This window comes from Pyrgilauda ruficollis, unplaced genomic scaffold, assembly GCF_017590135.1.
Source record: "Pyrgilauda ruficollis isolate IOZ18807 unplaced genomic scaffold, ASM1759013v1 scaffold142, whole genome shotgun sequence".
NCBI classification, from domain to species: Eukaryota; Metazoa; Chordata; class Aves; order Passeriformes; family Passeridae; genus Pyrgilauda; species Pyrgilauda ruficollis.
In genome coordinates this window covers 271608-295708 of record NW_024512766.1, presented here as the reverse complement: position 1 = coordinate 295708, position 24101 = coordinate 271608, and the positions used below count along the sequence as shown (strand labels likewise).

At 41.3% G+C, this 24101-nt stretch overlaps 1 protein-coding gene across 1 annotated transcript in view; it reads right to left on the bottom strand.

Annotated features, from left to right (window-relative positions):
- ANO2 (anoctamin 2) overlaps nucleotides 1–24101 on the bottom strand; it is a 151436-nt gene extending 127335 nt beyond the window's left edge. Inside the window, exons 1-3 of the mRNA XM_041460361.1 lie at nucleotides 24083–24101; nucleotides 19870–20048; nucleotides 16673–17077 (exon numbers count right to left, since the gene is read on the bottom strand). Of these exons, the coding sequence (XP_041316295.1) occupies nucleotides 16673–17077; nucleotides 19870–20048; nucleotides 24083–24101 (603 nt within the window). The remainder of the gene's footprint in view (nucleotides 1–16672; nucleotides 17078–19869; nucleotides 20049–24082) is intronic.

Below are 24101 nucleotides of genomic sequence, written 5' to 3'. Positions count from 1 at the left end.
CTGGGTAGGAGGAGAACTTGCATTGCTGGAAAAAAATAAAAAGTCACTAAGGGGATTTTGCAGTGTTAGCAGTATCCAGCATCAGCTTAAGTGTTCTGGTGAAAGATAAAGCAGAAGAAGTTTTTTTGGGAAGCAAGGATAAGGGCAGACTCTGAAAATTTGTAGAAAAGCTTTGTAAGAGCCTGAACAGAGTCAAAGAGCTCCCATTGTAAATAAATATAATGCAATACCTGTGGGTTAAATCTAGATTCACATAATAAGATGCTGGGCTCTGATTTCACCTATACTGGTCAGTAATGACAATTTTGCAACAGAAAATCCTTTGAAAAATAGCAGGTCAGTATTTTCTAAGAGTCAAGAAGTAAAGTAAAGCTTACATTTTATTAGGAAAGGCACAAAGACAAAAAAAAAAAAAAAAAAGAAAAAAAAAAACATTCAAACATAGCAGTATCCACATCTTGAACTCAGTGTGCACTCTGCCTCCTCACCTCCAAAGAGACAAGTTAGACAAAAACTGGGTTCAGAGGACACACAAAAGCCCTGTTATGGCATCTACATAGGAATGACTGAAAAGACTGAGACCTTTTGTTCTGGAAACTTGAGGAAGCTATTGTGGAAGTCTATAAAATCCTGCATGATAAGGAGATGGGGTGTGGATGGACTGCCTGGAGTCTCTTCCAGAGCAAGCACTACAGGGCCTCAGACAAAGCCAAATTAAAAATCAACCAAAGGACATAAACATCAATGCAGCAGGGAAGTACCTCTGCCTTGTGGGTGCAAAAACAGAACAGCATTTTAAGAAGAAACTGTGCCAGACTTTGGGATAGAGATCCCCAGAAGGTTCCTAGGTCGGCAAACAACATCACATGGGGGAAAGCAGCTGAGTCGGACATAGCTGTCACCAGCAGAACATCAGAGCAAAAGCATCACAAAAGTTTGTACCATTCCTGCTGTTTCCTAAATATTTCACCACTGCAGCTGTTAGAGTCCATTTAGTGCACTGAGGGAATCTCTCACACCACAGGATCGTTTCCTGGCAGTATTGTCAATACCTGGAGAAGCAGTTCCCAGCCAGCGAGGCACAAGCCTGCTCCAGATGAAATGTGGAGCTGAGGAGCTCTGCTTGCAGGCTCTGCAGATGATTAGAAGGCAGCAAGATCAGCAGCAGCAGCCTGGAAATCTGAGCAATTCATCAAGCAGAGATAAATAGTTGCTTGAAATGTTGCAGCTGAGAGGAGCACGAGAAGCTTGGCAACTGGGCTGGGACTCAGTGTCCAAGAAATACCTCACTCATAAATGGAAATTGCAGTATCAGAATATTTCTGTGGCTCTAGGGGACCCAGCACCCTCAACTAATGTGGTACCAGGGCTCAAAACAGTACCTTCCCGCAGGAGCATGGTAATAACTAAAATCAGCCAGTAAATGGACAATATTGTATTTTCAGGAATGTTAATTAGCCAGCACATTCTAGAGATCTCTACAGAATGTGCTGAATTATCAACACTTTTGAAACCAAGCCTCAATACACTCAGTTCCCCAAAAATATGGTCCAGAGGGAATCACTCAGTAGATATCAGTACAATAACTATTACAACACATAATTTTTTCATCCATCCTGGCAGTACTGCTCTCTGCATGCCCTAAACTCTGTTGGCTGGATTTAGCTCTCCATCACCATACATTTGAGTCACTCTGACAATACACAAAGTAGACACCAGCCAGTCAGAATATATAAGTGCCAGTTTGCTCCTTTGTAACACTAAAAATAAAGGAGGATAATTAAAAAATTAGTTGTCAAATCGTTATAAAAGAAATACAAATTTCATTTTCTATTATGATTCTAAGAATAAACTGTCAGCAAACACCAAAATACCAATGTTTGCTAAATTTGACACAAAGAGTTATAGATTCTCCAATATATTTCACAACAAAATGCAACAAAAACATTTTAGTGAGATTTTACTTTTGGCTTGGCATTGAAATATGACCATTTATGTGAAAAGATGAACAAATAATTTCTAGAGATATAATGGTCAAGTGGGCCATTAACTTTCAATTACTAAAAAGATAATTAGGAAATAGAACGCAGAATATGAATATTAACCTGATACACCTGCCAAAGTGTTTTATGCCATGAAGGAAATGAATTAGCAATGGAAAAACAATGCAAGAGTTGTTATTCCAATCCTGGTGGCATTACACAAATTGAAATTTATAGGAAATCACTACCAGGTTTTTGTAATAAATGTGGTGCTGTACACTGATAGCAGTAAGTATCTTCCATCTTCCACGTCTTAAAATCCATTTTATGTCTCATTAGAAGTACTCTGCATTTTCATAAATCTTTTTGCTTTGTTTTATATCAGCTCACTCAAAATCACACATTAACACTGCTTGCACTCGTACCTTTAAAAAAATATATATACATTACAGCACAGTGAACATTTTTGAGCTTTTGTTTCGGCATGGTTCTATCATATTTTCCCTCTAATTCTATCATAATGACTTTCTGCTAAATATTAGAAGTTTACAAAACAGAGACCAAGCAACAAAGCCACAAGCACACTGTGCTAGGCTGTGACTTAATAAGAGGAAGATATTCTCAGCAACAGAACACCTAAATCACAGAATCATAGAATGGCTTGGGTTGGAAGGGACCTTAAAGATCATCCCGTTCTAACCCCCTGCCATGGGCAGGGACACCTTCCACTAGCCCAGCCTGCTCAGAACCGCTTCCAACCTGGCCTGGAATACTGCCAGGGATGGGGCAGCCACAGCTGCTCTGGGCAGCCTGTGCCAGGGCCTCAGCACCCTCACAGGGAAGAATTTTTTTGTAATATCCAACCTAAACTTGCTCTCTGTCAGTGTGAAACCATTCCCCCTTGTCCTGTCACTCCAGGCCCTTGTCAAGAGTCTCTCTCCATCTTTCCTGTGGGCTCCCTCCAGGCACTGCAAGGCCACAATGAGGTCACCCCAAAGCCTTCTCTTAATGGTGCATAACATGTTTACTCTCCAATGTGGTTCCTCCTATACATCATGACAGTAGTTCATGAGTGCCAAGTCAAAGCTTTCAGAAACCAGTGGGGAAAACAAAAACTTATTTATACTACTGTTATTAAGGCTGCAGAATGTAGCCAACACTTTCAAAGCCCTGATGGGTTCACGCACTTAACCTCCCATTCTAAGAGGGTACTTGTAGAGCATTCGCAAACAGAACATACAGGAAGTGATTTTGGAGTAAAAACTCTTATGCCAAGCTTTGAGTGCCTCAGGAGGGTGCTCTCCTGAGGACTTAAGAGACTCTTTGCTTGAGAAAGAACCTCAGGACACGTTCTCATTACAAACTGCCACAGCATTCACTGTCCTCTGGCCCGGCATCACCTGAGAAATGTTACCTACATGAACCGGTCAGTGTGATCGCACTTCAAGTGACATCATTAAGTTTATAACAAAGGATCTGTCAGGACTGAGATCAAAAGGGAAAAGTGGGAGAGGTTTGCCTTTTTATTTTCCCCCCACTTGTTTTGTCAGTCATCAGTAAACAAAGATGTCTCAAGCAAAACTTGGGTCCATTTGCAGGGGGCATGACCAGTTCTGTTTATCAGTATCGTTTAACACTGATCACAAAATGCTTTTGGTTCTTGGCATGCAGTAAGGACAGTATTCAGAGATCAGAGATTTAATCTGCAAAACTGGGAGCAAGAAAAACAAACAAGGAAAAAAAATTAGCAGATTTAAGCAGTAACTGGCAAACAAAAAGAGAGGAGGTGACTGAGGCATGAAAAATTAGATTAATATTTTAGCTTGCTAAAGAAACAATACAGAAAATTGTGTATTTGCCTTTCATTACTACATATCCATCCTGGCACTTCTATTACACAAATATTGCACTTGTGGTCAAGGACAATTTAAATGCATTGTGATATCCTAACCATAAAGTTCTTCAGTCAGATCAAAGTCTCATTTGCACAAGCTTGAAAGGCCAGCACATATCACCTTATATTCCTACTTCAATTTATCTTAGCTACTCTGTTCTATTTTCTTATAAACAAATTATAAACTTGAAAATACACAATCCATTTTTTTTTTCTGTGTTTATTCAGAACTGAATAACTGGATCGCTGAATAACTGAGCTAGATCCTCATCTGTTGCACACCCCAACAGTTTTATAAATAGCAGTAACCACACAGATCCAGATCTGGTTATATAACTTGTGCACATGATGGGAAAACATTAAAAATATAATTTTAAATTTAGCATTCACTATTAAAAATATTGAGTAGGGCTTTTGCCAAGAAATTCACACATCAATCACAGATAACTGAACAGATGTTATGGCTGAAGCAGGCTTCAACTGGTACATTCACCCATATAAAAAATTACCTCTACTACTGATAAGATATTATGATTTTAGAGCTTCCTCAAATTTTGCTTTAACAAAGGCTGTTAACTAAATATTTGCAACATGTGTTAGGTCTTTTCAAATATTTATAGAGATGGTTTACAAAAAAAAATAAAGCTATTTGCAGTGCTCTTTCTGGACCAAAAGCACAAACACACACATGTTTGCATAACTCTGGAAGTCTAAAAAATGCCTTAATCCCCCTTAAGTCCACATGGTAGTATAGATACATAGATATAGATGTAGATCTAGATTATATATATAGATATATAAGCACAATTATTTATAACCAAATTAGAAACCCCTGCTTGAACATTGCCTCTCCAGAAAAACTGCTCTGGTGTTCAAAGCTTCTCCTCCTGCCCCCACCAAAGAATAAACACCATTTGGGCTTTTCACATTTCCATTTCCACTCCAGCACACTTTGCCTGCTTGTAATTAATATATCAATATATCAACATCTAATCATGATTCATTTATCCAACCCAGGCTTCTGGAGAAAGATAATGCCAAATTCATGGTGGCAATGCACCTCTTGCCACTGACTGAACAAAACAGGTTGCTAAGTAATATTTAATAACTACAAAATTCTACATAATTTAATAGGCATTTATATATGATTACTAACTAAAGGTTCATACTTTCTAAAAGGTGATCTATAATAAGTACAGCTGTCAATGTTACAGGCAAGTGGCAGAATAACAACACAAATTTCTTGGGAGGAAGAAAAGCTGAATATTTACATCAAGTGTGTGGAGGTAAAAGAAAAACATTTTCAGAACATAAGCTGTGAAAAGCAGATTTTCATTTGTGGTAAATAAGTGTAAAGATGAATACAGACATACTGCCAAAAGAAAAATTTCAATTTTTCATTCTCATTCCCCTTCACACAAATGCTTTCACACATTTGTTGTCCAGAGAAGCTGTAGATGCCCCATCCCTGAAAGTGTCCAAGGCCAGGTTGGATGGGGCTCTGAGCAAGCTGGGATAGTGGAAGGTGTCCCTGCCCATGGCAGGGGGGTGGAATGAGGTGGTCTTTAAGGTCCCTTCCAACCCAAACCATCCTGGGATTGTAGGATAAACCCATTTTCCAGTGACAGCATTCACATAGTTTTCACCTCCACTTTCCGGCTGTTCTGTTCAACAGTAAAGGAGATGAAAATAGGAAACCAGAACTGAAAGAAATCCAGATAGGATGCCAGGGAACACAGGAACAGGAGGTCCTGTGACCAAAACCACCTTCAGTCTTATGATAATTTTTGGCTAGTTAAGTTTGATTCCTGTCTCTGCCCTCATGTATTTAACAACATTTTAAATTTAAAAACAGTTACTCCTTCTAAAAGTAATTTCACAGCAGTTCTGGCATTGACACAGAGAAAGACACAGGTATGAGTCAGGCCAGACTTCACTCCAGGAACTGCAGGAGGTAACAGCAGCTCCTCAAGCTCCTGACATTCCTCTGAACAGGCAGCTGAGAGTCAGGATGAAATTTGCTCTTCAAAGGCACCTACCCCTTTATATTGATTATACAAAAACGTATGTGAATACAGACACCTGGATAAGGAGAGTATCAGGCAATAGGAGTTTACCTTGTCCTGCTAGTACTTGAAAGAGCCCTTAGGTCTGTGTAAGAAAATGCCAGCAGCTCAGGGAGTGATCCTGCCCCTCTGCCCAGCCCTGTGTGACACATCTGGAGAGCTGTGTCCAGCTCTGGGCTCCTCAGGACAGCAGGGACATGGAGCTCCTGGAGCAGGGCCAGCGGAGGCTGCAGAGATGATTTAGGGCCTGGAGCATCTCTGGCAGGGAAAGGCTGAGGGAGCTGGGGCGTTCCAGCCTCCAGAGGAGCCCCAGCTGAGAGGGGCCCTCAGCCCTGGGTGTCCCTGTGTGCAGGGAGGGCTCCGAGCAGGGCCCAGGCTCTGCTCCGGGGGCCCAGCGATGGCACCAGAGGAACGGGCAGGGACTGATCCCAGGAGGTTCCACCTGGACAGGAGGCAGAACTTCTTCCTTGGGCACTGACCGAGCCCTGAACAGATTGTCCAGAGAGGCTGTGGAGTCTCCTCACTGGGGATATCCCAGAACCAGCTGGACACAACCCTGTGCCCTGTGCTGTGGGATGGCCCTGCTGGAGCAGGGAGGTGGGACCAGCTGCCCCACTGTGGTCCCTTCCTGCCTGAACCATCCTGGGATTCTGTTTCTGCCTCTTTCATTTCTTCCACTTTCCCATCTGGTTTCAGGGATCCAGGTAGCAGAAGGATGCCCACTGCCTCAATTCCTGGACTCAGCTTACAGCTTTTGATGTATAATCCCTTGTCTACACTTTTTATTGTGGTTTTAATTATATTGGAGTTCTCTGTAATTATATGCCATTATCTTTGATAATTAGCACTGGCATTTACAAGTGAAGGAATACATTTTAGAGCTACCTGTTAGTCTTTTGTGGTACTTAAAGTTCTACAACATTAACAAAATTGGTTTTACATTCTGGTTATATTTGCATCTTTTTATAAAATAATGGAAAATAAAATGGGAAATTGCTAGGAGCACAGTACATGACTACAGAATTGCTATACTGATATCAGGAGGGTTACCAATCACTACATTATAAAACCATACCTATTTTTAAATACTAAAATGAGCTGTCTTTAATAACATCATCTACAAAGTCACCTGATATGGGGGGTGTTGTCCTGACAGAGAGTCTGAGCAATATGAAGATATGGAAATTAACAACAATTTACAGCTGGATCTTGGTAAAAGCACTCTTTGTGCTGACTTTTGTGTGAAGAGACTTGCCAGTTGGTGGCCAGATGTGACAAAACATCCCTAAACCAACAAATACTTTCCAGGAGAGACACTTGTGAACTGTGGCTCCCAGGTGAAAAACAACCCGGGGTCCCTTGTGGTGCAAGCTGTGCCTTAGGTCGTCACTGTGGTGCTCTCAGGTGCCTCCTGCAACACATCAGCTAAAAAGTACCTTAATGAGCAAACTTTGGTGCCTCACTGAAGCTGAACTTAGCCAGCTTTGGGTGAGCAGTTTTCTAAGAGCAGCTTTGAAATAAGGCTGTGAAATAAAAGAGGGAATAAGGGAGGAAGGAAATTTTGCACAGAAGTTGTTGAGAGAGAAGCAGTTGGGAAGTATGAAGTCTACATGTCCAGCTGTGGAATTTCTCAGTGGAAAAGGTCACAGACCATGGAATAATCTGAGCTGAAAGGAACTCACAGGGGTCATCAAGATGTCTTGGATGTTGTGAGCTCATGTGGACCTGCAACTGATGGCAGCTGATGAGCAGCAGGGAAGGGTGAAGGCCTGACTTCACACTGACCAAAGAAAGACACAGTGGCACCGAGAAGTGGCAGGAATTCCAAGATTTTGAACATGAACAGTGGAGGGGTCTTTTCAAGAAAAAACAAAGTAATTTCCCCTTAGTAATCAGAACAGGTCACAGGATACAGCATAAGGAGAAAGAACTTCGTGGACAGAAACAGAGCACCCTGTGGTGGCCAGGAGAGCAGCCCTGCAGGAGACTGGAGTGAAGGGACAGGGGGGAATATGCAGAGGCCAGAGGCAGGTGAGCAGGTCAAGCACCACTCATTGACCTGTGAAAGCTGAGCAGTGCCACTGCAGGCAGAGAGTAAACATGATCCAGTGAACTCACAGGGACCTGCAACAAGCAGGGAGGCTTGCCAGGGCTGCGGGACACCACAGTGGGTTGACTGCACTGCAAGAGCCTGAAAGTACTCATAATTTAACAAAAAAAAAAAAAAAAAAAAAAAAAAAAAAAAAAAAAAAAAAAAAAAAAAAGGCAAAACATAGTATGAAATGTCCTAGATCCCGCTAACCAAAATGTGTATATTGAAAGGGTGGAAGAACCTTCCAGTGACCTTTCTTAGAGACATAATCTTTAGGACATTACTTCTGTCTTGATGACCTAACAGGGCTCAGTGGCAGCTGAACATTTGCACATCTTCAGAGGCAAGCAAAGAATGATCAGTCAAAGCCTGAAAAATGAAGTATGGAATATGAGAGTTGGAAAAATAGCAGGAACACTTGTGACTTCCAAGAGAGGAAAACTTACAAATGAGTGAGGATAATGGGAATGAGGCAAGCAACGGATAGAAACAATAACATTAAAGCCAGAAAAACTTGAAAACCCTGTGACTTACAGGACATGCATGGAGTTGAAACTTTCAAAGCATTAGGAAACTCAAGTCAGCCTTCACACTCTGTAACCAGTTTCAACAGGAACAGACTTAGAATTTTGAGTGACTTGAGGAAAAGTCCTAAGTATAGGATGGGCAGTGATATCCTTCCCCATTTTGAATTGATTAAGGAAAAATTACAGTAGTTTGAACTAACACTTTGGAGGTGTCAGCGTGGAGTTCTGCTTAAGTATTTGCAAGATCTTGAATATATATATTATGTATTTCTGAAATGTTAATTTTTCTTTGTATTACTAAATTACTCCAGCTAAACCACAACTGAGCTTAATGAACACATAGACAAAGGCTGTAGAGAAATTCCCCATGTCCCAGCTGGGTCATGACTAAGGCAAGTGCAACTGGGCTCCTCTGGAAGAGAAGGATGCTGGTATTTTTCCAGAGTACTGCATTAGCTCCAGCCTATGGAAAACAATGACCACCTCTATATTTCCAGGAAAATACTCCTATTGGTGTCTTTCTTTTTTTCCCCTGAAAAGGTTGCTGTTCCCAAAAACAAAAAAAAAATATTAGTCCACATAGCTATTCAGTCATTTTCCCACCCTACAAGTAACTCATTCTCTCCCAAATATATTTTGTGTATTTTTTTTACCAGGAGACGTCTTATGAAACTCCAAGATCATCTACCAAACTCCACCTCCAGGATTTCCTTAGAAGTACAGTGTAGGGGTGTCAATCCTTTTAGTGATTTTATAATGCTTTAAAATTATTACAGAATCCAGGAATTGAAGGGAGAAGCCAGCAGAGAACCAATTAGTTAATTCCTAGATGGCAGAGTTTATCCATTATCAACATATACAAACAAACAAACAAAAACAAAAAAGCCCCCCAAAGAAACAACAAATAAAAATCCATCCACCTGTTCAAAAGAAATAATTTTGTCCAAACATTTGGTTTCAGGGATGAAATCATTGTTATATTAATGCTGACCTGGAATAACTGCACAGAAATTGCAGAATATTACAGAATACAGCAGAGTATTACATAAATCAAGATCTAACATGACTTTTTCTTTGGCCTGTTACTGTGAGCACATACCTGTACATGAAAAAGGTTCAACAGAGGGCACACATTTATCAGCACTGTGTACCAAGGAGAGAACCCACCCAGAAGGGTAAATTTTCCATGCTGTGCATGGGGATTTAGCCACCAAACTCTCATTAATGCTAATGAGAGCCACGCAGTCCAGTGCCACTCTGCTAAATTGTTCTTTTCCTTGTAGTTCTATTCAGGACAAAATAACGGCTGACCTGGGACCACTGGAATGACAGAAGCAACTCTGTGATACAGTTTTGACTGATTTGCCTTGTCCTATGACTTAATAGACCTTGTAATGACCAGGAAAGACACTTTGAAAACAATCTGATTACAACTGGTGGCTTGTACATCACAGTACCCTCTTTTTTTTCAGGATGTTGCCATGTGGGACAGTTAATGAATCTTTCCCTCTATGACAGTTTCCCCCCACTAAATCTGTGCTCATCCACAGGAACTAGCACTAAGTTGCTGGAACTCTGCCCCTACCTAGAACTTAGGTCTGCAAAGGATTTAAGAAACAGTTTGAGCTGAAAAGGGTGTTCTAATTACTAAGGGGAAATTACTTTGTTTTTTCTTGAAAAGACCCCTCCACTCTTCATGCTGAAAATCCTGAATCCAGTTTTCACTCCAAAATACCTCCCTCTCAAGTACAATATAACATTTGAAAGTGTACACAATGTAAAATGTCTTGGGACATTTCTTCCTATATGGCATTATTCCTTTCCTACAGTGTCTCACTTCCTGGAATAATATTGCTTGCCTGTCTGAGCATAATGTCATGATCAACATGACATTATAGTAACTCAGATTTGGGCAGAATGACACACACAGCCATCAGAGTAATCAGTAAAGCAAGAAGAGCTCAAAACGTACAAGAATCCCACAACCCTGAGTCATAATTTACATTACCTTTCCCTGGATGTGCCAAAGGATAGCAAATTCCACCCCCTCACTCCTGACACACACAAACAGTTGAGGGGGTTTTTTTCCCATATGACAGTCCTATCCTGCAAGGACTAATTTCCACTGTAAGGATCCCCCAGCCTGTAGATATTCCCCAGATTCCCTGCTGGAATCCATTCCTAAATCTGAGAAGGCAGAATGACACCTTATGGAATGCCTTTTCATTTGTCTCATTGCAGGCAAAAGGGGAAAAAAAAAAAAAAAAAAAAAAGAGAAAAGAAAAGGAGAGAGTGGCACTGTCTGAGCTCAGATCCTTTATATCTACAACATAAACCAATACATAAATTAATATATATATGTATAAAAGCAACATGTTGAAAACAGGGAACACTTATCTACAGTGTTGCATTTACTCCAAAGCAGAATTCTCAGTGGCTCTGATTTTGGCAAAGGATTTTTCATAAGGTGTGAATTCATGGCTAACCATCAAAGCCTCTAAAAAAAAATAGTGATATCACAGAACAATTACCCAACCAGCAGAAAGTCAGTAGTGAATACTCCTTTGGCACCAAAGGTACCTGCAGGGCTGTTTGCTGCTAGAGATGAAGTAAGCAGTGGCCTGGGAACAGGAAAGCAAATAAAGTCCCATTTTCCTTATGAAAGAAACCCTGAAATTCAGGATTTTTTTTTTTTTTTTTTTTTTTTTTTTTCTTGCTGTGACAAAGAATAGGTCAGGGTGCATTAGGCATTGCAGGTGGGGCAGTCCTCACCCAGCACCCCACCCCAGTTACAGCATCATGACCGCTGTCATTTAACAGCTCAGAAAAGCAACAAATCCCAGGGGCAAATTCCCCAAACTATCTCATATTTTACTACTTTACTTTCACGAAGCTGGTATTCAAGCTGCACTGGCCTAAAAGCCTTGGAGAAATTATCACTATTCAGCCTTCAAGCCTCCTCTGCAGGCACAGTGGCAGCATCACATCCCTCAGGGATTCATCTGTCACCCTTCAAACCCTCCCCAGGTATTTAATTTACACATTAAAACTTCTGCTGCAAACAAGAGTGCTGATAATTAAAATATGTTTTCAGGGAATCATCTGTGAACAGGCCAAGCGGCTGATTTTGTTATTGTGCATGCCCTATTCTGCAAGTTTCCATCGCCCAGCAAAGATGCATGAGCCATTCTCTGTGAGCTTTTCATCTGCCAGGTAGCTTGTAGGAATTGAAGTAGTTCTCCCAGCAGATGACAGAACTCAGCGCAGGACACAGAGAAATGAAAACACAAATTCAGGAGGCTATTGGCCATTTATACCAAGCAAGTCTGCTAGAAACAGCATTACGTAGAAAATATATGTAAAATTAGGATGCTTCTCACCCAAATCCCATTGTAAATATCACCAGCATATACAGCCCTATTCTACCTTCATCTAAAATTCAGGATATGGATGACTCCATTTTCCAACCTGTAGACAATTGATGACATTTACCACTGCTTACCCAAGAGCTTTATAAATGTTATTGACAAAATATAGATTATTTTTGTACACCTTTTCAATTTTCTCTACGTCTCTTGGAAGCCTTTTTTATTACGGTACCTCATAGCCGAGCACCAAGAGTCTGGATGGTAATTAAAATACACAGAGTGAGTCAGTCTACCTATATTCATCTATTCAAGCCACAACACAGTTATTAAAAAAAACTCAGGATTCATAATATGGATTTTGAGCTTTGACAGCACAGCCATTCTACTTAGCCACCTTTTATTATGGATCATTATTTTAATGCTGATTTAATCACACTTAAATCCCATGGGGCTAATTCAAAACCCTGTCTAAAATGGAGACATAATTTCCTCTTAAATAGTTAATCAACTTGTCAATATTTTCATCACGTTCACTTCACTACCACTGCAACCTTGCCTTGCCTGTTCAACTTTAATTTTATAAGAGCTGTGTATTACATTTCAGCCCCATATAGGTAACATACAGGAGCAGAACATGTTTTAGCTAATTAATGCTTCTGTAACCAGAGTTGCTGAAAAATGTGCATCAAATATTTATATAATTGGCTCCCCGAAGAAGTAATGCCTTGTTCTGAGTGCTGAGAGACTGAAATACAAAGTCCAAAGACCTAGAGCACAAAAGACCCCAGTTTTTTTCCAATGCTCCATTACTCTGTATCCTCCTTGGCATCAGGAGGCATTCATTAACAGGGATAATGGTCTAGGACTCATATTAAATTTCCATATCCTTTGAAAATTAATGTTAGCTACTATTAGGCTTTCCTCTGCACTTTGGATGAATGAATATTTTGAGGCAATTAAATGTCTATACTGAGAGCCTGCAAAGTGTCTCACATGTACTAAGGGCATGAGATGTTTTCCTGGGAGTATCCACAAAGCACACTGTGGATATGTGGATTATGGAAAAAAACAAGGTAATTTTTTTTTTCAGGCTTTTAAATACTCCTGAATTAAGCAATATACACGACATCATTTTGGCTATGCTTTGTCCTTAGCAGCTGACAGGAGAGAAGGCCTTCTCACACTGACAAATAGGGAAGCACCTTAGTGCAACAAAACAGTGCATTTTAACCCCATAAATAAAATATACTGCAGCACTATAAGCTTTTGAGTCAGGCTGGGGAGGTCTTGGGAGGTTTGTTTGGCTGGTTGGGTTTTTAACTTTACGTGGATTTTCTCCACGAAAATTCAAAAATATGCCTTAGGATATCAAGCAGAAAAATCCAATGACAACCTCCATTATCAGTAATATTAATATCAGCATTGAGGACCTTAAGGACTTCCTTTCCCCTCAAGTGTAATGTAATCAAGGGAGTTCAGTGAGACATTTTGGAAACAATACTAGCTCAAAAATTGAGGTTAGATGAGCTTCTTGGAGGATAATTTACACTTTGTTTTAGAATTGTCATCATCTTCCCCTTGAAATAATATTTCCTCTCCCAACTGCTACTTAGCATAGTACATTTCACTTCCAGTGTGCTCGAAAATGATCCAGCTTTGTCAGAATGCCAAGGCACATCTCCAATGTCTTCTTATTCCATACCTTTTATGCCTTACCATACATAATACTAATTGAAAATGGTGTGTGTTGCATTTGCAGTCATTAAGGCAAAAGTAAAATTCAAATTTAAGAGAATGACTAGTTTCAGATTAGGTAAAACACAATTATCAGTTTCCTCAGGAACAAATAACAAACAAACAGAAACAAAACAAAGAAAAACAAAGCAACAGCAAAGGTAAAGGGAAATTAAAAAAAAAAAAATTAAAAACCAAAACAACAAAACCCGAGGAATGTTGTATTAAGAGAAATTAAAGTTTCTCTGGAGGACAGCAATAACAAATGATAGAAAGTTATTAGGAAGTTGAAAATGTAGTCCAAAATTCCTTAATTCACAAATAATAACTGAGTGAATGAAGACAGTCCATAGTTTTGCCTATTTTACACAAATTCAAAAACAGCAATATGCCTCTTTCCACATACAAATTATACATCTTGATGTTTTTCTTGTCCTCTTCTTTTACACATTTGACAATAAAAGTGAGAAAGGTGTTTATCCCTAATTATCAAACATATAACAATCATAATGCCACATTTTAGCAAACATATTAACATATTAGCAATTCTCACTTTTCCAAAACAAGACAGCTGCAAAAATAAAGATTTTTAAATAGTTGTAACTCTGTCTTGTGTTCCTAGAGATGAACTTCCTGATGTCTAAAAGGTTTAAACCAACAAAACCAGCTTCTGAGAGAACTCCCATGTGCCTACTCCCATGTGAGGTTGGCAGACTCAAACCATTCCCTGATTCTTTGATTCATGACATGCCATCTTTCTCAAATTAGTGGATTTTCTTGCAAAACCATAGGAAGATGATGTAACACAGAGAAACCAGGTCTGCTCCAAACCTAGGGCCCGAAAGTGGAATCCCTCTAATATTTACCTTTGCAGCCAGGTCAGACTTATCTCAAAACCTGGTCCAGAGTATATATTAGAGAATATATCTCAACTTACAATAGTATTATATTTAAAAAATCTGTTTCTTATATTAGCACTGAAATTAACAACAACAAACTAAAACACCTCCACCAAACAAACATTCAGTTCAGCATTATCCACTGGAAATGCAGTAGTTGAAAGTCCACTGTGCTATACAAAAATACAAATGCTGCTTTAAGGCTGTTCTCAGTGTAATTAATTTATAGACACATATTTTTTCCCAGGACTAAAAGCAGAAGTTTTTCCCATATCAGCTCAACACACAATTTTAATCCACATATAAGGACACTTGTGCCTTTCACATGTGCCTACCCAGCATTTTCTAGGAAATTCACAGCAAGAAAAAGGACAGAACCGTCAGCACATTCCTACAGGAGTTAACTAACAGAAGAAAAAATCAGTGAAGTGAGAAAAAGAAAAGGAAGTAAAAGCCACAGGTCATGGACAGGGAAGAAAAAGGATAAGGCATGGTCCTTCCGGCCCCTTCCAGTTTCTCAGGAGATTCTGAAAGGGAAAACTTTTTTCCCCTTTTGATTAGACAGCTTGTGTGTTGGGAAGGACAGGAGGAGGGGTGGGGGACAGGAGTGACTCAGTACATACACAGTTAGAGAAGTGATGGAATAGCTTTTTTTGTAATTTTCAAAATCAATTCATTTTTTCCATAGAACTAATCAACAATTTCCTGTGAACTTCCCAGTTCATTTACAAAAAGCCTTTTTCTCTTCATAGTGAAGACTGTGACAAAAAGGGGTTTTTTATCAACACTTTATGGCATCATTTATCATTTTGTATATTATTTAAGAGCATGTGCCATCACTTGGAAGGAGGCCAAAACAAAATTTGTATCCAGCTGGACTTAGGGTAAGCAATGAGTCAAATAATCAATTCCAAATCTCCTGCTTGACTTTTTGGGTTCTGATGAAATTCAGAACTGAAAGGGGTCTCCAAAAACAGCTGTTCTCCTTGGTTTTATGCAATTTGGTTATAAAAATCATAGGAGTAAGATGGTCATGTACTGAACCATAACCTCAGGGCACAGCATAAAAGAATCAGGATCTGAAATCACGTTTTTCTGCTCAGTGCAAGGATGGCTCAGCCAGGCTGTGCAGTGAAATACAACCCAGAGCCACCTGCAACTCAGAAAATTAAGCAAGGAAAATTTTAAGAGTCAAGAGACTTTTCTATTTCATTCTACTCCTGCCAGTGATTTAATATGCATACACTATGCCAAGCCAGTCAGTCTCAAATTTTCAGATTCAGTCTGTGATTTGCTCCATGTTTTGGAAGTGTTGACTGGTTGCACTGGAAGCAACACGAGCTGTAAGTTCTCAGCAAGTACAAAAAGGCGCTCTAAATCTCTCAAATTTGGTGTCAAGAACAACAGAGCACCTAAAACCAGAACCCAGCAGGAATTTCCTTTCATTGGATATAAATATCCATGATTTTCAAAGGGGCACAGAGGGATAGCACAGAGCTCAGTGCAACAACATGGGATTTGGAAGACCTGTGCTCAATGGACTGACTGGCGACAGCCAAGTAAAATAACCACAGCTCCCAGCTGATGTGAGCATAACGTCATTCCAGCATCACACACATGGGAGGATAAAAACAGCATAGGCTGGGATCTTCTCTTGTCAAAGCATAGGGGCTGCTCATTTCGTGGGTGGAATGAAGGACACAAAACTTAGATATGGCAGAGAAGAAAGCTCAGAGTCACACTGAAAATATTGTAAGGAAATACGAAATGTCTTAGCAGTGTTCCAGCAAATTACTTAAGAGATACTTTCTTCATTTTAGCAATATTTAAGTTGTTGGGGAGTTCTTTGTAAGAAAAGTGTGTCTGCTGCATGCCATAAGAACATTTAGATAAAGAAATACGTTTTCACCTGAAGTAAGATTGAAATTTCTATTCAACACTACATTAAACAATAATAACCACCACGTCTTTCTCAGGCAGAAAGGGCCAAGCAACACAAACACACCCTGGCCACCTTCTTAGCTTCACACCGTATTTCAGGCATCCAAAGTGTCCATTATCCATCGGGACACCTGATGCCACATATAAGGTGCAAATCTCTCTCTCTTACCTCGGGGTCTTTCTCGATCTCCAGCCCAGCTTCCAGCAGGTTGTGTTCATACTCCTCCCTCTGCAGCCGCCTCTCCTCCTCCGCGGCGTCCAGCGGGCTGAGCTCCGCCGCCTCCAGGCCGGGCAGCCCTGGCCACTCCTGCAGGGCACACTGGCCATCGTCCTGCTGCTGCTGGGGCTCGGTGCGGCCCTTCCCGGTGTCTCCGTTTGAAACTAGGGTCACAGAGGCAGATCCACACCTCGGCTCCGGGGAGACGGCAACGGGCACATGCTGGGCCAGGCGTCTGCGGTAGTGGTAAGCCAAGACATAGTCGACCTTCCTCTTGCTGTCCCTGAAGTGCAGGCCACTCGGGGAGGCCTTGTCCCTTGCCCCTGCCTGGGTCCCTTCCACGTAGTTGTTGATAATCTGGGAGAGAAACACGGGAGTTGCACAGACAAAAAAGCCAAAAAGCCCCTGTAGGTGGGGGGGTCTATCTCCACATGAGCACATGAAGCCACTAAGAATCCAGGTATGACCTACAAATACTAATTCTGTGCACCAGCCTCACTTCATTCCTCCTCTGACCATAAACTAAACATAGTTTAGTTTAGTTTATCCCAACACTTGGGATCCCTACGGAAGAGCATGTATGGAGGCACACCCCAACTCTGTTACCCTGTTCTGCACATGCACAGACCAAGGGGAGAGGACAGCTGCATTATAAAAGGGGACAGAGAAGTGAGAATAAGGACCACATTACAGGCCATATGCCATATGCTGTGGAGCAAAGCAGGCAGGGAAGGGAAGCAAAAACAGTGTTGGAAGGGAAGAAATCAATCTTAGCCAGAATAGGAGAAATATCTTTAATGTGGTTCAAGGTCCAGAAGGGCCAGGTTGGACAGAAACACTTTGGAAAATACCAGGGATTAGAAAGGATATGTCCCATGAATGGCTAGCCATGCTAGCTTGTATTATAACATATGAAAAGACTTTGTGACTGACCACTAACACTGCAAAAAGGAATCCACGGCTAAAATCCTTCAAACCACCCATGTTGCATCCAGTCAGGCCCTCAGACCATCCCTGCTTCATCATCTCCCTCTTAGAACCCTTCTGGGATGCAGCTCCAACAGTAATCCTGCCATCACTCCCCAGCCTGGATGTTCTGCAGCATTCATGTGGAAGTCTGAGGCATTGACTCACACTTCCCACTCATTAAAGGCAGCCCATGAGTTTTCCAAACTGTTTGCAGCCGCCATTTCCAGCACAATGCTGCCATGTAAAGAGCTCTCTAGAGTGTTATTCACTGGAGTGACACCAGCCCTCCAGTGATGGGGGAAAAGATAAAAGCAAGGGTCAACCTGATTCAAAGCAATCATCCTATAACCTAATTCCAAACATTTACAGTTCCCATAGGTGACTGCACAAACAAAATCTTAGCAGGTACCAGTCAAAGGTTTCTTTCTCTCTTTTTCTCCCCTTCCTTACATGTGTTGGTAGTGTTGAATGCAAAGTTAACCACTTGCTGTATGGCAATTATCTTGTTTGTTAAAACAACACAAATTTATGAATGCATTATGTAAACATGCATATTATTATATTCATCAATATCACCAGATTCTTGTTTTTCATTGTTTTACTTCACTTACTCTCCCACAAAGTAGGTTTCAGTCATCATGTCACTAAATAAGTCTTGGCTTTACATTATGCTATGTCCTTAATCCTTTCACAAAATTACCACTGAGTAATCTGTTCTGCACATCACACTTATCACATCCTTCATGTCTAAAGTATATATACAGTCCCTTTAGACACATCCAAAATTATACTTATCACTACATCGTGGCAGAATATAAAACTGCCTTTGAGACATCATTTTATTGCAATTCCCCATTTCCTGATTAGATACATTTTCGTGTATTACTCACGGGCAGCCCATGTAAACTCTCCAGATCCATCTCTGCCCCAGTGATGTAAAACCTGTGGCAGATTTCTAGTGTCCCTCCCAGAGAGTTTCAGGCTATACAGTGCTGAAGGAATGATGCCACCACAGCAGGTCACTGGCGCAAGGCAAGGCATTAGCTGGCTCTAGAGAAAATGAGCTTTGAGGATCCTCTCCTCCCTTACTGGAGAGGGGGGGCAGAAACAAGAACCATGAACAAGAAACAGGAGAGGGAACAAGGAGGTTGTAGAATGTGAAAATCACGCAAGGTTTTCCTGTTTGTTACTGTGTGGAGCCACCTGCCACATCCTAGCCACCTGAGAGAGAGCACCATAGCAACACTTGGGGTTGCTGGAGTTACACAGGGGATGAGAAGAGTCAACAGTGACTCCCTCTCCGTGGACTCTTTTCCTCACTCTTGGCAGCAAGGTGCCATCCCCATAATTATGGGTGTCCAATTCAGGGAAAACTAATCAAAATTCCCACAGATTTCACTAAAGACATTTCCTGCCCCTAAATTCGCACTGCTTGCCTTACCATGTGACATTCTGGCACAAGAAGACTTTTTTATGGAGGAACACAAAGGTCACAATTTCAAAAATGCCTCTGAAGGAGCTATCAAGATCTTGCTCTCCTCCTCTCACAGCCATTGTAAAAGTCAGAAACAGTGATATCATGACCAATTTAGGTCCTGCTTTCACTGCTTCTTGATATTTCCAAGACAAGAAACCATCACACCAAGGAATAAGAAAACGGAAAGATAGGATCAGCATTTCATGATGATTTTGTTCTAGTGGTCTGATAGCAAATATATCAATACTAATACATTCCAAATGTGCCTCCTCTAATGACAGCTCTCCTCTGAACACTACAGCCACACCACACTTCCACTGGGAATCAATCCAATCCAGCCCCCACTAGTACCTGGTCACAGCTGACTCAGGGTTGACACAGGCACACCCAATGTAGTGATCAACCTGCAGACCTTTTCTGCCACTGTAACCCCCTCCATTCCTGCTCTGAAGGATTTTGGCTAAAGTAAACAATTCAGAAATTTTGGTGAGATTACTACTGCAGAAATTAATTCTTGCTGTACACAGAGAGACAAATGAACCACCTGAGGCTGTGGTATCACTTTTCTCATAAAGATTTTTCTCCCTGTTCTGATTTAACCAACACACAGGAGAGTGCACCCTGCTTTTCTCACTCTGCTTCTAGCCTCTTCATAATCTCAAATGCATTTGACCTAGGGCAATGAACATGAAACCCTACTTACAGAACTTCTGTAGGACACCACTGATGCTTCAGGAGCTCCATTGGTCCCACTTCTGTGCCAGGAAGTCCGGTTCTGAGGAACAGTGAGGTATTTGCTGTTGTAGGCTGAAAAAAAGTCCCTTGCTGATTTTGCTGTCTTCTGTCCATTGGGAGTTGGGTGTGAGGAGGGTAGAGCAAAGTCTGAGAAGGAGAGATAAATACATAGAGCAGGTTTTGTACAGGTGGTTCCCTAACAGAATGGGAAATACTGCAGTCAGTATACACTATTCATTTCTAGTGATTTGAACAGATCCAGTGGCATCAGGTACAAACTTGTGGATCATGGTTGTTCTCCATAAAGAATTCTTTACGTATGTGAAATGCTCATCAAGTATATCTAAGATTATACCTACATGTTCTGGTCTTAGAGGGTAATGTCTGGAATTTTTAGACATGCTCCCCATCTCTTGTGTTTGACAAATTACATGGTCACAGTGCGGAATAATGAAGGGTTTGGAAATCATCAGAGAATCACCAATTGTCCTGGGTTGGAAGAGACCTGAAAGATAATCTCATTTCTATCCCCACTGCCATGGGCACAGACACCTTCCACTATCCCAGCTTGCTCAGAGCCCCATCCAACATGGCCTGGAATACTGCCAGGAACAGGGCAGCCACAGCTTCTCTGGACAACCTGTGCCAGGGCCTCTCCATCCTCACAGGGAAGAATTTCTTCTGTATATCCAATCTAAACCTGCTCTCTGTCAGAGTGAAGCCATTGCCCCTTGTCCTGTCACTCCAGGCCCTTGCCAAGAGTCTCTCTCCATCTTTCCTGTGGGCTCCCTTCAGGCACTGCAAGGCCACAATGAGGTCACACCAATGCCTTTTCTTTTCTAGGCTGAAGAATCCCAATTATCTGTTACTGTCTTTCTTCACAGCAGAGCTGCTCCATCCCTCTGATTCTCTTGGAGGCCTCCTTGCTCCAACAGGTCAATTCCATACTGGCAGTAGCATGGTGAAAAACGCTAATAAAAACCAGTGGATGCAGAAACTGTTTTGACACACAAATGTTTCATACTCTTTCCCCCTCTAGTGGTGCCACAGCTGAAACGGGGTTGACTGATCCATACTCTCATTCTCTTGGAGAAGCGCTTAGAGGGAAAACCCATGTCTTGGTCCTTCCAGCATTAGTGTTTTATACTCAGGAGAAGACATCCTGTACGCATCTGCCTAATGGTCAGCACCATCACCACTACAGAGACAATACACCACTGCCTCTGTCTAGTCAGGACTTTTCTCCAGGAAGAAGAAATAACAGCTCCCATCTATCCAGGGAGACACCACATCCGTTGTGTACTGCTAAAGTCTGGAAGTTGTATTTCCCCCTCATTTAGCTGAGACCCTTCTATTCCCTATACTCAGACTGAAACTGCTTCCCCATCACCACATTCTGAGAGAGGAGACAGTAGAATGCTAAAGAAGAAAATGCTTGGAGGAGGGTGTCTGACCCCAAAATGTTATGATTATTCTTATATTTCCTATCAATACCAGATTAGGGTCCAGCAGCACTTGAATAGTCCAGCAGATTGACTCACTACTCTTGTCTGATCTCCTGAGCAGACTTTTGATTGGCTCACTTTAATGAAGCACATAATGATGCCATGAGGGAAACTCCAAGAAAAATAATTAATAAGTGGAGGTTTCATTTCCGAAGGCCACACACAATGTTTCTTCAGTATTTTCAGACTGAGTCTGGGATATCTCACAAGACCTTTACACAGTCAATTAAAGACCTCTTTTTCTTTCCAGTCCTTTTAACTAGGCCTAGGGAAAAAGCTGCAGTTCATTTACAATATGATTTCATCTGCATTATGCTTCCCAACCTCTGGAATCTGTGTCACAAACCTGAGATTAACACTGGTAAACTGGTGAGGCAGTCAGGGACTCCCAGTCAGAACAAACTTCTTCATGGAAATGCAATTGCCATATCTGTATGTGGAGGACTCCTGTTCTCCCAAAAGCTTTTCAACTTCCCAGATTAGACCAATTGAACCAAAATGTTTTGTTTTGAATGCATTCCACATTTGACAGTTCCTGCCTGGTACAACAGTGCCTCAGGGGCTTCTGCTTCAGATGCAGCCTGACCTCATTCCACTCTGTAAGCCTTTATGATATCTGGCCTTACATGTTCTCATTCTGAAGGAATTACTATGGATAGAAACAAGCTCTGTGTGTGTGTATGTACATGAATATATATAAAAATTTAAATATGCACATATGCATAGCTTTGGTGTGTATTTACATGTATATATGTATCTTCAGAGAACAGCAGTACAGGGAATCTTGACTTCAACTTGGAAAGCAAGTGTTCAGGAACTACACTCATTCTACAAAAATGCCTGGGGAGCCATCCCTCCAGTCAAACTCCATCAAGTTGTAAACGACTTCCGAGGACAAGGTACCTCCAGGACAGAGATCAGTGACCTGCTCCAGTTCCAATTCACAGCCAGTCAGCACCTGCTCACTCAGCCTCTGCACTCCTTTGCCTCAGCTTTTTGCAAGCTTAAGGGTTGCCCACATGTGCAGCAATTCACCTTACTCTTTGTGTTCCCAGATCCTCATCCAAAGTGCCACCATGAAGAAGTTGCACAGACTACCAAAAGTGGAAAGACTGAGTGGTTTGGTCATCCAGGGCACAGACAGGGAACTGCTTTCATTTATCTTCCTCTCTTTTCAGCTAAGTATCAGAAAGGATCTGCATTTCTGAAGGACACTAGAGTTAGAAGAATACTCCTCTGCAAGGCTGTTCAAGACATCTGCAATTTAGGAGCATTGTTTGGCAAACTCCAACCCCCAAGTAGGGATGAAAAAAACCCTACCTGAACTTATTATTTCCTTGTAGCTTCACTCAAACATCTTTTTCAAAGGATATATAGATATATAGATATATGAAAATATGGTTATACCTGTGCTCTTTAGGCTCTCAGTAAATAATGACTTTTCAGCTCTGAATCTAGATGAAGAAGCTTGGCTCGTGCCAAAATTACTGCTTGGGCACATCTCCTCTAAACTCAACTATAGTAAAGCATGATTTCCTCCACTGTGTCTTCAAAACCACCATTTTAGAGCCTTTTAAGAATATAGGAATTAGACAGACAAGGCTATTTGGGTTGTCTCTAATGCCATTTAGTTTGCAGCTTGTGTGTTCAGGGCTCACACAGTACTTCTCAGACTGCAGGTGGAAAGGGTAAAAAAACAAACCCTGACTAATGCTGGACTAATCTGGACAGCCTGGGTGCATCTGCCCATCTGAACCCCATGCCAACACTCGGTTTGAAATGTCCTGAGCCTCAAGGACACCCAGCAGGAGAATCTCTTGGGTAGGACTCAGTATCTCAGTTGTATTTCTCTACATTTGGCTGTACATAACACAGATATCCTCTGCCTTCCAACCTCCAAATATGATTAGAGAAGAAATACTCTTTATAAAGAGAACCATCCAGTTCTGAGTTTAGTTATGGGACTGATTTTAATACAAGCAGTTAAGCAGCAGGGGACTAAACACCTAAATAGTTCTTGAACCATTATAAAGAGAGAAATACAAGATAGCTAAAATTTAAAGCTCAAATTCTATCCTTCTATTATTCAAATAAGGGGTTTGAAGTTCACAGCAGAGATACAGCCCCAGAAACAATGAGATAACATAGAAACAACCACAGAGCTTTTGACTGTGACAGCGAAAGAGCAATGACTCAACATCAGCAGTGAAAGTTATTCTAAACTCATACACTGGGAACTCCAGAAGGAATGTTTTATGCACTGAGCAGATTTGCTCCTTTTGTACGGGAATTGAGAGCTCAGGGCTGCCCATTTTCTCCTGGAAAAGGATATTGTTCACTTCCCACAGTTGCACTGCAATATGGCAAATGCAGGGGGAAACAGCAGAAGACCAGCACTAGACATTTGCCTAGTGATTGTCTTTTCCACATTGATCACAACAGTGATCCACAGCTGCTCTTCTGAGACTTCAGGAGAAGTGAACTCTGCATGTTTTATCTCTGAGCTCTCTGTATGTAACTGGGCTGCAGATTCCTCTTGCTTCCCCCCCCGCCCCCCCCCCCACTAAAAGAAGACAGAGAAGTCCTTCCAAAGTACTCCTTTCTTTGTTCTCCACTCCGTCTTGGCCTATCCCTCTTGATAGGCAGCAATAAGAATGAAACAGAGAAAAAACTTACCAGGCATGTGTGTTTCCAT